General features: G+C 36.6%; 1 protein-coding gene across 2 annotated transcripts in view; it reads right to left on the reverse strand.

The window, feature by feature from the left end:
- LOC150076170 (exportin-T-like) overlaps window positions 1-15507 on the reverse strand; it is a 408083-nt gene that overhangs the window by 63586 nt on the left and 328990 nt on the right. For both annotated transcript variants that reach the window (XM_090387100.1, XM_090387099.1), the window contains exon 23: window positions 8172-8220. In XM_090387100.1, the coding sequence (XP_090243226.1) occupies window positions 8172-8220 (49 nt within the window). The remainder of the gene's footprint in view (window positions 1-8171; window positions 8221-15507) is intronic.

Here is a 15507-nt window from a genome sequence, read left to right on the forward strand (position 1 = left end):
AATCCAACACCACCAAGTGTACAAGTTATTCTAGGGTCGTTACTTCCCAAGTGTAAGACTTTGCATTTTACCACCTTGGACAAATCCATATGAGATGACATTTTCAGATAATTAAGTACAATAATCAATGGGTGTGTTGTCATTTGCAGCATGATTCTGTAAAATGAAACAGCTGCCACCTGAATTTGCATGTTCTCATGCAAATTCAGGTTGAACATGCATGTTGCATGTTAATGGATACTGATATGGTAGATTGTCTGATATACTGGGTGTAGTGCCCTTAACTGCTTTGATCTGAAATTCCTTATTTGGCATAATATCTAACTGTTCTTCTATAAAACTATATTTAATACTTCTAATCCTCTTCTCTAAGATACTTTTACAAATTCATCAAATACACCAAGAAGTGAAATTCCTCCAAAATTAACACATTAATTTTACTTGCTTTTTACACACACACACACATATATATATATATATATATATATATATATATATATATATATATATATATATATATATATATATATATATATATACACACACAATTAGTGTGTATCTCCCATTTTCCAGAACCTATCATTTGAAAATGATCTCTGAATAATGTAATAACACTGTTTTAGCTCTGGCTTTAAGCATTTCATGGGTAATTTTATATATACTTACTGTCTTTCCATACTTGATATTTTCCATAACATTTTTCTACCTCAGTAATAGAGTATTCAAAATTTCTTCCTTTTAATCTTTTTTTCTGTTCTTCAGGTAATGTCCACAGATCCTTCATTTAGTTCAAAGTATTTACTCTATACTTCTAATATCCTTCTCTTCTGCATTACCCTTGCCCTTATTCTGATTACCTTAATTATGGTCCCTCCTAAGCTTTGAGATTTATTCACTAAATGTCAAAACATATTTCAACCCTCCTGATATCGATTTGCTATCTCTCTCTCTCTCTCTCTCTCTCTCTCTCTCTCTCTCTCTCTCTCTCTCTCTCTCTCTCTCTCTCTCATTCGAAATCTAGATTTTTCGTTACATATATCTTAGTCCTTTTACACTTTTCTTTATATTCCAACAAGAATTTATTAGTTTATTCACCAAAAATTTCTTATAACTTTTCTTTTCTCTAATTGCTCTGTTAACTTCGTAGATTAACCAAAGTATTCTTAATTTCCTGTCTTTACAAAACTTCTCTCCATACATCACTTTTTCAATATCTCCTAAAGTTATCATAAATTTTTTTTATTATCCTTCATCTAAAGTCATGTTAGCATCAGGATTGTCATTAACTTTTGAAAAAGAGGATTCTATATTTAATAGTTAGCATTAGCAGGGCATATGATGGAAGAAAGAAAGCTTATACAGCATCAGCCAAAAAAAAATGCCCTTCCCATTTCACCCATCCATTCACTCCAAATGCTTGTCTAGTTCTGCCCTGAACTTATTAAAGTTGCTGACCTCCACTACAACAGATGGAAGTTTCTTCCAACTATCAACCACCCACTGGCTAAAGGCGAATTTCCATACATCTATTCTAAAATTGTCTATCCTCAATTTGAATTTATGCCCCCTCAGGTGAGTAATCTGAGTAAGAGGAAGAATCTTGTTAGCACTGAACTTTCTCAATCCATTCAAGGCTTTATACACCTCAATTAGATCACCTTGCAGGTGCCTAGTCTCCAGAAGCTACAATTTGCAGAACTTAAGTCTTTCTTGGTAACACCAACCTTTTGTTTTTGTTCCACTCACCAATCCAATCTCGTTGCCTTTCTCTGTACTCATTCCAGCAGCTCTACATCCTTCCTAAAATGAGGTCTCCAGAACTGTATACAGTACTCAAGGTGTGGCCTGACCACTGCCTTATACAAGGGGACAATCACCCACTTATTCTTGCTAGCAAAATTTCTGTATATCATTGACAAGACACCATGAGCTACTCTTGCAGCCTTTTTGCACTGTTCAGAAAACTTCATATCTGACTGCACAATTACCCCCAGATCCTTTTCATTCTCCACTACCCTGAGTGTAGTGCCATTCAGCTGATATGGTATTATTGGGTTACTGCTACCCATATGCAGTACTTTACATTTGGCAATGTTAAACTTCAGTTGCCACCTCTTAGGCCATCTGTTCAAAATTTCAAGATCCAGTTGCAGTACTGTACTATCATTACTGTCATTAACAACCCTGCCAACCTTTGACATTATTAATAATATTAACCCTGATATACCTTCATCAATATCATTGATAAACAGCGAAAACAACAATGGGCCAAAAACCAAACCCTGGGGGACTCTACTAATAACATCAGTCCATGAACAGCAGTGTCCACTGATAACCACTCTCTGTCTTCTCCCACTCAACCACCCTTTTATCCATTGTAGCAACATGCCCTTAATACAGTGCTGCTCCAATTTGTACAGTAGTCTTCCACGTGCCACAATATCAAAAGCTTTCCTAAAATCCAAGTATATGGTATCAAAATTATTCTTTGCATCCCATTCCTTCATCACCACATCATAGTATCCAATTAAATTTGTCAGACAAGATTTCCCCTTAACAAACCCATGCTGTCTGAACTATAACTGCAGTCTTGTCTAGATGATCCTGCATCGCTTCCTTAACCAGTGACTCCATTATTTTCCCTGGAACAGAAGTCAAACTAACAAGTCTGAAATACTCGGTCACCCTTTGTGAATTGGAGACATATTTGCACATCTCCAGTCCATGGGGACCTCTCCAGAGTCCAAGAAAGCTTTCATAATTATGTATAAGGGTTTTCTGCCTCCTTACATACAACTGGATAGATCCCATCCACCCCAGGTGCCTTATGTTTAACTTCAACAATTTCTCCTCTACCTTTCTCTTAGTTATTACAAAGACATGAAGCTCCCTGTTAGAGTTTGATAAACTTCTGGCATTCCTCTCCTTGAGTAACTCTCAATGTGTGAATGTAGATGCAAAGTACTGATTCGGTTTATCAGCTACCTGAGCATAATCATCAGTAGTCAAACCATCTCTGTTAAGTGGACCAATCTGATTCATCCCTTTCCTTCTAGAGCAGGGGTCCCCAACCTACGGCCCGTGGGCCGGGTCTGGCCTGAAAGACTTTCATCCTCCTCGTGAAATTTATTCTATAGAAATCTTTTTTGGTTGCTACATATCGTATATAAGGATATTTTTAATCAAAATATAATGTAAATGCATCCAAATATAATTTTGTAACATTGTTGCAACTCTGAGCGCTTCCACTTGGCAGCAGTGTTTCTTGTGATGTCGGAAATCCCAACAGTGTGAGTGCTCAAGGCTATAAGTTTATAGCCTTGAGTATTCCCAGCGAACACAAGTTGTCAAAAAGTGAAATAGTAAAGTTAAACCATAGTCGTTTAACAACAATTTATTAGTGCTATTTGTATAAATGCATATATTTTTAATTTTATTTAACTTTTAATTTTTCATTTTAATTTTAGCGAATCAAGATGTCAAGGAAAAGAAAAACTGATTCCCAATGTCGTGTCTTCAATGAACTTTGGTCGATTAATTATTTTTTTTATAAGGGACAATAACCGATGTACCTGCCTTATATGTAAGGAAGCAGTTTCTGTGTTGAAAGAATATAATTTGAAACGGCATTATATGACAAAACATGCTTCAACTTACGATAAACTTCAAGGAGAGTTGGGAAACAAGAACTTACAAGAGCTGAGCTTTGATTTCAAGAGGCAACAACAACAGATGACATGTTTCACTAATCAGAATTTAAATTTAATTAGAGCTAGTTTGCGAGCATCTCAAATCATTGCTGAAGAAGGGAGGGCTTTTACTGTTGTTTTTGGTTTTTAGGAGCATTAGCAACTAAGGCCATATTGCTCCGGGAATATGCGGTGGTCATTCCCCGACCTTTCTGCATCCTCCGTATTTGGTGGTGACGGGCTCGAACCCTGGTCTAATCAAGAAGCATGTGCTACGTACTGTTGCCCCTTTCCACCTGGCTACGGAGGCGTCTAAGGGCTTTTACTGATGGCAAGTTTGTGAAAAGAGTGTGCCTATCAATTGCAGAAGAAATATGCCCTGATCAAATTAAGCACTTCGCTGCTATAAGTTTATCAGCGTTAACTTTAGCAAGAAGAATCGAAGACTTGTCTGCTAATGTTAAGGATCAGCTGAAACAAAAAGTTACAGATTTTATAAATTTTTCGATTGCAACTGATGAAAGTGAAGATATTACCAACACAGCACAGTTACTCATTTACATACGTGATATAAATCAAAATTTTGAAGTCACAGAAGAACTGGCTGCACTTGAAAGCCTGAAGAATAGAACCTCTGGTGAAAACATATTTTATAGCGTATCAAAAGTGTTTGAAGACCTGCAGCTTGATTGGGAATTCTTGACAGCAATTACAACCGATGGTGCAAAGAATATGGTTGGAAAAAATATTGGTTTCATTGGCCACATTAATAAATATTTTGATTCCAAAAACATCGAAAGACTTATGCAATTTCACTGTGTTATTCACCAGCAATCGTTGTGCGGTAAATTTTTGTCTTCGAACTCAATCACGTCGACTATAATCAGCATTGTGAATTTTATACGCAAAAATGGCCTGAACCATCATCAGTTTAAAATTTTCTTGGAGGAAATCGAAAGCGAATATGGTGATTTGTTGTATCATACGGAGGTGCGATGGTTGAGTGGCGGTAATGTGTTAAAAAGATTTTTTCAACTCAGAACCGAAATAGACATATTCATGAACGAAAAATTAAAACCAGTCCCAGAATTAACACTCTAAATGGTTATGGGAACTTTCACTTTTAACAGATATTTGTGAACATTTGAATACATTGAATAAAAAACTTCAAAGTCGCGATCTACTTGTAAATGACTTGTTCTACAATATTAAAGCATTTCAAACAAAATTAGAATTATTTAAAAATCAAATTGAACAAAATAATTTTTCCCATTTTTTGTGTTGTGAAAGTTTATATAATAATATGCCCAACTGTGATTTTTCTACCGACAGTTTTGTCCGAAATCTTGAATTATTGATGGAAGCATTTGTTGATCGATTTGTTGATTTCGAAAACAACAGAAAATTATTTACATTATTTCAGAATCCATTTGATGTAAATGTTTCACAAATAGATAAAGATCTACAATTAGAAATCATAGATCTTCAAAGTAATGATAACCTGAAAACATTATTGAAAAATGAAACATTAATTAACATTTATAAAACTTTTGACAGAAAATGAATTTCCAGAATTAAAAAAATTAGCAAGAAGAATAATTTCTATTTTTGGTAGCACTTACTTATGTGAACAAACATATTCAAAAATGAAATATATAAAATCCAAACATCGATCAAGAATGACAGATGAACATTTGCAAGACTTTTTAAGATTGGGAACTTCTACTATTAAATCTAACATTTCAATTATTGCTAAATCAAAACAACTACAAACATCTCATTGATTTGCTATTTCTGTAATATCAAATGTGATTTTTAATATGACTGTCTTTATTTACAATAAATATCCCTTGTTTATAATTTATAGTTTTTATATCTTGTACACCCCCTTTGACCTGGTGAAGTCGCTAAAATTGTGTTTTTTGGTTTACAGTGTTTTTAGTCGTCAAAATTGCACCGACTCCGGCTCGCCATTTGTTATGAATTTTCTATGTGGCCCTCTGATGAAAAAGGTTGGGGACCCCTGTTCTAGAGTTTACATAAATAAAGAACTCTTTGCTGTTTTTCTTTGCATCCTTTGCCAAAGATTTCTCATAATTTGCCTTCGCTTGCCTAATCTCCTTTGTGACTTGATTACAGACTAGCTTATATTTGCCATAGGTTTCTGTATTGCCTGATACTTTATATGCATCCCATACATTCTTCTTCTCTGCCACGAGCCTCATTAATTCATCTGACATCCATTTAGGCCTAAACCTTTCAACATTAATTCTCTGAAGGCCTCCCATTCAGAATTCACATTTGATAATATCATTGGTTGATCCAACTGTATAGAATTTACAAACTCTCTGAGACTACTGTAATCACCTTTACGAAAGCAAAAACCCTTCCCCTTACGCCTAATGGTAGTTACATCTTTAAGTTTTGTTTGTTTGTTTGTTATTTGGTTTTTAGGAGCATTAGCAACTAAAGCCATATTGCTCTGGGGATATGTGGTGGTCATTTCCTGACCTTTCCGCATCCTCCATATTTGGTGGGCACGGGCTCAAACCCCGGTCTAATCAAGAAGCGTGTGCTATGCACTGCTGCTCCTGCCCACATGGCTACGGAGGCGCCCATCTTTAAGTAAATCTCACATCAGTAATATTGCATATTTAATTCCATTTCAGCAGAACTGAATGCTTGTACATAGGAAATAGTACTATTAAATTTGGGTCCATAAAAAATACAAATATTAAAGCATATTATCATCAGTCCAGTCACAATACAAATTATTCAGTCAGTATTCACACTCGTCTTACAACCCTCTAACTGACACTTCTATAACATTAATGAAATTAAATTCAATCTATAAATTGCTAATATAAGAAGCCATGACAATTGAGTGTTTCCATAAAACTCATAAGTATACATTCTCAATGTGAAACTACCTGCTAATTTTTCATCTAAATGTCAGTTGAAACAAACAAAATTCTCAATGTGTGCATTAAACAAGTATCACTGGGAACCAGAGGCCACCTTTAATAAATAAAACTTTCTTCAAGTGAGCAATATAAATTTAGAACTTTTGGTTCCCAGCCCAGAGCTTATGATTTTAGTTGTACATTGATGAACCAATGAAAAAATTGCGCTCTTTATCTTGGTGATAATTTTTAAATATTGCTGAGTTAACTAACGCATAGGTTTGTGCTATAGCATCATGTTTATACGTAGCCAACTACTAAGTTGTTATTTTGGTTTTTAGGAGCATTAGCAACTAAGGCCATATTGCTCCGGGGATATGCAGTGGTCATTCCCTGACCTTTCCGCATTCTCCGTATTTGGTGGTCACGGGCTCAAATCCCAGTCTAATCAAGAAGTGTGTGCTACGCACTGCTGCTCCTGCCCACCTGGCTACAGACATGCCAACTACTAAGTAGTTACGAAATTGGCATCATTTAAGTATAACTCATATTGTGAATGCTTTCACGAGTTGCTATGGTATTGCATTACCTCGAATAAGTAACGCTTCTCTGATAGAGAAGACTGCTGTTACTTATTCTCGGCAGATATCACCATCCAGACTGTACCGTTTCAGAGCTTATTGACTCTTCATCAGTGGGTGGACAGGTACCATGGTGTTGCAATGAGGACAACTCAGTTGCAAAGTATAACTCCACGATATGAGAGATGCCTGATGGTGTACAGAATTGAAAATGACATAATTTGTTCAGGGCAATAGCCTCAGGTTTATATGTAGCCAACTACTAAGTAGTTACAAAATTGTCATCATTTAAGTATATCTCGTATTGTGAATCCCTTCACAAATTATTCGAGGTAGTGCAATACGACAGCAAATTGTTGTGAAGGCATTCACAATATGAGATATACTTAAATGATGCCAATTTTGTAACTACTTAGTAGTTGGCTACGTATAAACATGATGCTATTTCCCTAAACAAATTATGTAATATTGCTAAGTTTTAATTTTCTCGTATTTTAATTTCTCCACATTCCTGTAATTTAAGCCTTGCTATATTACAGGAATGTTAATCAATATTTTTTGTTATTCATAAAACATTTTGTATCTTTTACCATACGCTTTTTTTGTATTCTCTTTGCTGAAATCTGCTACTTTCTTTGAGTTATTCAAGATCAAGTAAGCAAGATTTTACTGTATATTTAATGTTTGCATGTAACTGCAAACAAAATTGTTTTATTTCATTTAAATAAAAAATTTTAAGCTAATTTTTTCTTTTCTTTTTGAACTTGAGCTGAACACTAATTTTCTTCAGTCGTATGATGGTGTCTAAAATGTGCATTTTTACAATGCAATATCCTTCTAAAATGTAACTCTCACATTTCATTTCAGAAAGTTCTAATGTATGTCAAAGATACACAAAAATAACATACATATGTTTACTGAAAAATACTGCATTAATATCTCCACAATACAGAAAAAATAATAAAGAATGTTACATAACAATAAAATAACGAACGTACCCCATAATTCTACCATTTTTCGAAGGATTGTGAAGCAAGTTCTCTGAGCCTAAAAAAAGGAGAGAATTCACTTAAAATAAAGAACTGGAAGCTATCATTAACAGAAAATTTCATCTATGATTTCATCAACTCATACATCAATTAGCTACAGTAGGCATCGGTTAATATGATCACTGGTTATTAGAATCTGCTGCTTTAGAATCAAATTTCAAAAAACCAATTCAACTCATTAAAATGCTTTACATTGTCATCATTTATTAGAATCAAATTTCAAAAAACCAAATTCAAATCATTAAAATGCTTTACATTTTCATTATTTATTAGAATCAAATGTTTGTTTTTTAGATTCAATTTTGAACAGCTTTGTGATATTTTTCTGAAGCACATTTTTGTAGGTCAATTTAAACCACCATAAAACAATGAAACAATTTGCAGTTTCCAGTTTCTCGGGCTTTTTTTTTATTAGTACAATCTATTATAAACAGGTAGTAAACTCGATCTTATTGCAGTTGTGATTAATACTGATACCTGGAATTCTGAGGGTTTTTATATTTATTATGGTGAAATGTGTTTCTCCTTCTATGAAATCTTCAATGGTGTACAGTACCTAAACCATAAAGAAATTTTCAGAATCTTCTCTTCATTCTGACATCCAACCTTCCTAAACTTTTACCCTTCAGTATCTCGCTTGCACATGTCATGTTAGTTGATTGGAGTAAGTGAATGTCTCATTTTAGGAAGTATGTAGAGCTGCTGGAATGAGTACAGAAAAAGGCAACGAGATTGGTGTGGGGAACAAAGCAGTGCCCTTAACAAGAAAGCTTAAGTTCTGCAAATTGCAGCATCTGGAGACTAGGCACCTGCGAGGTGATCTGACCGAGGTGTATAAGGCTTTGAATGGTTTGAGCAAGCTCAATGCTGATAGGATTCTTCCTCTTGTTCAGATTATGCACTTGAGGGGACATAAATTCAAAGTGAGGAAAGACATTTGCAGAAATTTGCCTTTAGCCAGCGAGTGGTAGATTGCTGGAACCAACTTCCATCTGTCGTTATGGAATGAATGAATGCATAGGTGAAATGAGAAGGTTTTTTTTTTTTTTTTTTGCTGATGTTATATACACCAATGAGCCAAAACATTATGACCACCTACCTACCTAATATGATGCTGGTCCTCCACATGCAGCCAAAAGCGGCAAGGCATGGATGCTATAAGATTTCTAAATGTGTCTTGTGGTATCTGGTACCAACATGTAACTAGCAGATCCTTTAACTCCTGTAAGGTCTGTGATTAAGATGCCGCAGATCGGAGTTGCTGTTCCAACACAAACCACAGATGCTCAATTGGATTGTCTGGGGAATTTGGAGGCCAGGGTAATACCTGGAAGTCTTCCTCATGTTCTGCAAACCAGTCTCGAACAATCCGGGCGGTGTGGCATGGTGCATTATCCTGCTGAAAGACGGCACCGCCAGAGGGGAAGACCGTTGCTATGAAAGGGTGTACCTACCTGGTCAGCAATGATGTTTAGGTAGGTAGTAGATGTCAGAGTTCCCGGCACATGGATGACTGGACCCAGGGTATCCCGGCAGAACATCGCCCAAAGCATGACACCACTGCCACCGGCTTGTTTTTGTCCCACGGTGCATCCAGGTGCCATCACTTCCCCAGGTAAACAACGCACGTGTATCCGGCCATCCACATGGTACAACAGGAAATGTGATTCATTGAACCAGATGATCTTCTTCCAATCACTCAAGGTCCAGTTTCGATGCTCGCGTGCACACTGTAGGCACCGTCACTGGTGAACCATGGTTAGCATGGGCACTCTGAGTGGCTGTGGTTAACACAGCCCCATTTTCAACAGGGTTCTATGCACTATGTGTTGTGACACATTAATCCCATCACCAGCATTCCAATTACCAGCAAGTTGCATCACAGTTCCCCTTCTGTTGCCACGTACCATCCAGGAGAGCCTTCGCTCACCTCGAGCACTGACGAGCTGCGTCGCCCAACACCTCGCCAGCGGTTTGTGACCCCCCCCCCTCCTCGGACCACTTTCGGTAGGTACTAACCACGGCTGATCATGAGCATCCCACCAGCCAAGTCGTTTCGGATATGCTCTGACCTAGTCATCTGGCCATTACAATTTGGCCTTTGTCAAACTTGTTTAAGTCCACTGCCTTTCCCATCTGAAGAACAAGAGTAACACTGAATAACGGAGCTCAGTATCGGGTGTTTTTTATACCATGTCCCGACCCACACCGTAGTTCACCTGCAGTTGCTCTGATTTGCATAACGCTTGCTGGTCATAATGTTTTGGCACATCGATGTAAGCTTGCTTTCTTGCATCATGCCATATCTATCTAAATATACCTGGATTGCACTCTTTATTATATTATTGCATCTAAGATTTTTCTTAATGCTCAAGTCAGACTAATCGATCTGCAGTTAACAACTTTACTTTTAAAACCACTTTTATGTATAGGCGCTACATTGGTACTTCTCTAATCCAAAGGAATCTACCCTGAGCCTAAAGATACTCTCATAATTAACCTCAATGGTTCAACACATTCCCTCAAAACTACAGGATATATATATGCCATCAACTCTGGGAGCCTTACTTGCTTTTATGCTCGAAAGTTTTTCTCATAAACAATCGTCTGTTATGACATCACTAATTTCATATGGCTCAGCCTCACTTGCATAGGTGTACTGAAAGTTGGATGAATTAGGTTTGTTGCAGTTTTGGCGGCAAAATCTACACACTCATGTGACCAGGAATCCAGCAAATGGTGATACTCTGCCTATTCTGATTTAATTTTGTCAGGATATCCCAGATCCCTCTTTCCCTGAGTAATATAGCTTATTAATACAAGTACAGTCAGTCCTCGTATAACATGTGTTTGCACTACACGAATTCGATCATACACGATTTATAAATAGGGGAACGATATCTCATATAACACGAACCGAATTCGCATATGCACGATTCGCCTTTGTGTTTACAAGAAATGACAGTCGAACGCAGAATCACCCCAACCGAGCGCAACACGATAGGAATGAAGAGAAGATTTTGAAAATGTATTTATGTTTTTTATATCAGTGAAGGGGAAACACATTTCACCATAATAACGTAAAAACCAACACAATTCCAACTATCGGTATAATCACAAATGCAATTAGATCGAGTTTACTACCAGTTTATAACAGATTCCAATAGTAGAAATGCAACTGGAAATTGTTTTTATTGTTTTATGGTAGTAACCCCTAGAAATGGGCTTTAGTAAAATGTGAGGTGTTAATAGCGTATCTCTGCCTTTACGGTGTTTATTCAGTTGCTACATGCGCGCAGCTTTGTTTATGTGTATCAAGCGTGCCTCCTTGTTTTGTAATTGTTCTTTATTGCCTACTAATGAGTAAAATACTTAAAAGGTGTGAAAAGAAAGCGTCCTGGTGAAGACACTGCAGATTCAGAGAGAAAAAGAAAAGAAATATCGATAAACAGAGGCAGACTGGGTCAAAAAATCTTACCCGGGAAAATTTATAGTGGCCTCATACTATGGTTTATGGCCAAAATCACACCGGCCTCCGGCCCACCGGGGTTTCCCTGGTAAGGCTTATGGCCTTACCGGGCCATTTCTGTTGATAGAGCAAAAATATGAAATTGTGAAACGCTTTGAGCGAAATGAAAGACCATGTGATATTGCACATGGTACAGACATAAATAAGGTAACGCCGAGAATTACAAAGAATGCAGAAAAAATAAAAACAACTTTCATAGCAGGAACAACTCAAAGTGTAATTAAAATCCATTACATTAAGACACAAAGAATTTGAAGAGATGGAAAGGCTCTCATCTGTTTGGACAGAAAATCAAACAAAAAACAAGTTTGCTTATGATAGAAGCAAAAGCATTAGCAATATTTTATTACGTAATAAAATATTGCAATTATTAATATTGTATTTTATTGTAATAAAATATTGTAACTATTACGTAATAAAATACGTAAATATTTTATTACGAATATTTATTGTTTGGTAATGTTTTGGTTACAAATGTGTGTTCAATCTTGGGTGGTCGGCACCTAACCCTATTTTTCCCATAGGGCCTGTTGTTTATATTGCACGATTTTGCATTGCAGAGGGTTTCTAGGAACACAACTATCGTGCTATACGAGGACTGACTGTAGTGGAAAATGATAGAAAGCAAGCTTATACAACACTGGCAAAAAAAAAAAAAAAAAAAAAAAAGCAAGCAAACCAACAAATAAAACACTTCTATCCCCTCAAGTCTAGTTCTTTCTCAGCACAAAGGGTCTTTTGTCAGTATAGACTGATGTAAATACCTATTCATTGTTCTGCAATATCAGCTGGGTTATCTAAGACTTTCCCACACCCAGTGCACAAGGGTCCAATATGATTAGCTTTCTTCTTTGCTGTATTCACATATATGAAAAATTTCTTATCCCCATTCTTTGCTCTCTCTCTTAGCTAATGTATTCTTATACACAGACTTGGCCTCCCTGACTTTATTTGTGGTACTATCACAGATCAAATTGTACTTGTTGCAGGCTTCAGTACTTTTCATCGCTCTGTAATTGTCCCATGCTATCTTTTTCTGCTCTATTTGATCAGGCAGCTCCACAGTCATACATTTCAGCATCCTCCTCCTGCAATATTTTCTTAAAGGTATGTATGCATTCATGGCTTCTATTATTTTTGCTTCAAAAGTCAAGGGTTCAGTGTCAAACAACATTAACCACAAAATTTGCAATTTTGTTTTGAGATAACTTTAGTTTTACTTTATACAAATAACGATGCACATCATGTAACACAGCTGTATCTCTCTAATACAGTAGAATGTCGGTTATCCAGAATAATTTGAAAGACCGATTTTCTTTCTCTTTTTTTTTATTAATGGTAGTATTTAGACAAATGTTTATTATGTTAAGAGAGTATTACTATCTGTTTTTTTATTTTGTATATCAGGTGAAATGTTGGATTAGGAAACCATGATTGATAGATTAGTCTGCTTTCATTAACTCAATTTTCAATGGCTTATTTTGTTCTCTTCATTTCATATTATGTTTAGTTTAGCTCCAAATTCGGTAAGAATAATACAGCCCGAATCTGTATAATTTATTTTTTTTCTCAGGTTTTTTTACAGTAAAATGTCAATGAAAAGAAACAGCACTAAAATGGGCAGAAAAACAGGAGGAATGTGATATAATCAAAGTGAACTTGAGATTTAGTTAACAAAAAAAAAAAAAAAAAAAAGTCACAACAAACGAAACAAAAAACGAAACGATTATTTTAAAACATTACTTTAAATTTTTTCCTACATAAATTTTGTAGTAACATACCTATCCAAATATACACTGATTGTACACAAATCATGGAATACCTACCTAGTAACAGGTAGGCCCAATTTTCGCCTGGATAGAGCAGTCAACATGGCAAGACACTGAGTCCACTAGTTCACGAAAGTGTTCCACAGGTATTTCTATCCATGCTTGCTGCACCGTTGTCCATAATTCCATAGCATTCCTGGATGGAGGAGCCAAAGCTCAAACGGACCTTTCTACAGCATCCTAAAGATGCTCCACAGGGTTCGTCTCCAGTGAATGGGGAGGCCATTCCATGGTGGCAAAATCTGCGGATTGCTCTTTGAACCATGTTCTAGTCACCATGGCTCTGTGGGGGAGGTGCATTGTCCTGATGGAAGAGTCCATTGCTCTGTGGGTACATGATGACCATGAAGGGATGCAGATGGTCCTGCAAGAATGGACAAGTAATCTGGACCATTCAGAGATGCATCTAGACATACCAGAGGTCTCAACGTGTACCAGATGAACACACCCCGGACCATTATCAACTGTCCACCTGCCCCGAACAGTTCCTTGTTGACACGATGGGTGCATAGCTTCGTGCAGTTTCTGCCAGATATGCACCCTCCCATCCACTCAAAATAACCTGAAACGAGACTCATCAAAGCAGGAGACCCGTCTCCAATTATTTAAGGTCCAGTGCCAATGTTCTTTCGTCCAGTTGAGGCATAGAATCCATCCTGTGTTGTGGTGTTAGCAAAGGGATTCTGGTGGGGCAGCTCCCATAACCTATTGCAGCTAATGATCATCTGATGGTCTTGGTGGAGACGTTTCTGGCACCTTCCTCGTTGAAGTCGGCGGCGATTTGTGCCACTATTGCTCTCCAGTTGACTGAAACAATGTGAGACTGACGTCGATGGCCATGTTCATCCACCACCTTTCTCCACCCGTAGTGGTGTCCACGATGAGATGTTATTCTGGAAATGGTGTATTCCCGATACACTCTTGATACTGTTAAACAGGGATAGTGCAATTTCTGTATCCCCTCCAAGATAAAGTGACCCACTATCATTCCTCTATCCAAGTCGGTTACCTCATGACATTTATCCATACTGACGTTGAATTACTGTCTACATTCAACTACGTGAATGCAGTGATGAGGTGTACCTATATACCTGCCAAGTGGTGGGTTCATCCACTAGCAAGTGGGGTGACAGCGTTTTGTTGCCCAGGAACCAGGTATCCCATGAATTCTGTCCTTTCAGTATACATACATATATAAATGTGAAAATTTTTATGTACAGGTAGTTCGTGACTTTACAAGTTAATTCGTTCTTAGCGCGCTCGTAAATTGGGAATTTATTTCACATAAATATAAACATAAGACATAAGGTTAAAAATAGGGGTTACGTTCTCAACAATGAAATTGGTTAGCTAATTAGTTTATGTTTAAACAATGATTGATTTAACCAAAGAAATTAAAACGTTGCCTGTAAAATCAAGCAAATTATAATAATAAAGAAATTATTTATGACTTACAAATTTTAAAGAATGTTTATTCTTCATCATCGACTAAATGCACACTTGTTGATCACTTATAATCGGCTCAGCACGTGTTGGTTTGTTGCACAAGGAGTCGTCGTCTTCAGAAATGCTTCAAGAGGCGTTTGTTTCCAAGATAATCTTCTATTTTATTTATAAATTTTAATAGCATGCATAAGCATTTTTTAATGGCACACACAAATTGCAAATAACACGATTCGCATGGAGTAAAAAGTTTACGAAGCTTAAAAAAAAAGGAATGAAGAGAAGATTCTGAAAATTTATTTATGTTTTTTATATGATTGAAGATTTCAGTAAAGGGCAAACACATTTCACCATAATAACGTAAAAAAACTCAATTCCAGCTGTCGGTATTTTTGCAAATGCAAGAAGATCGAGTTTACTACCCGTTTATAATTGCTTGCAGTAACAGAAAAGCCCAATAAACCGGAAAGTGAAATTGTTTTTA

The sequence above is a fragment of the Mastigoproctus giganteus genome, chromosome 13, assembly GCF_048544385.1.
Source record: "Mastigoproctus giganteus isolate SK-2022 chromosome 13, ASM4854438v1, whole genome shotgun sequence".
Lineage (NCBI taxonomy): Eukaryota > Metazoa > Arthropoda > Arachnida > Uropygi > Thelyphonidae > Mastigoproctus > Mastigoproctus giganteus.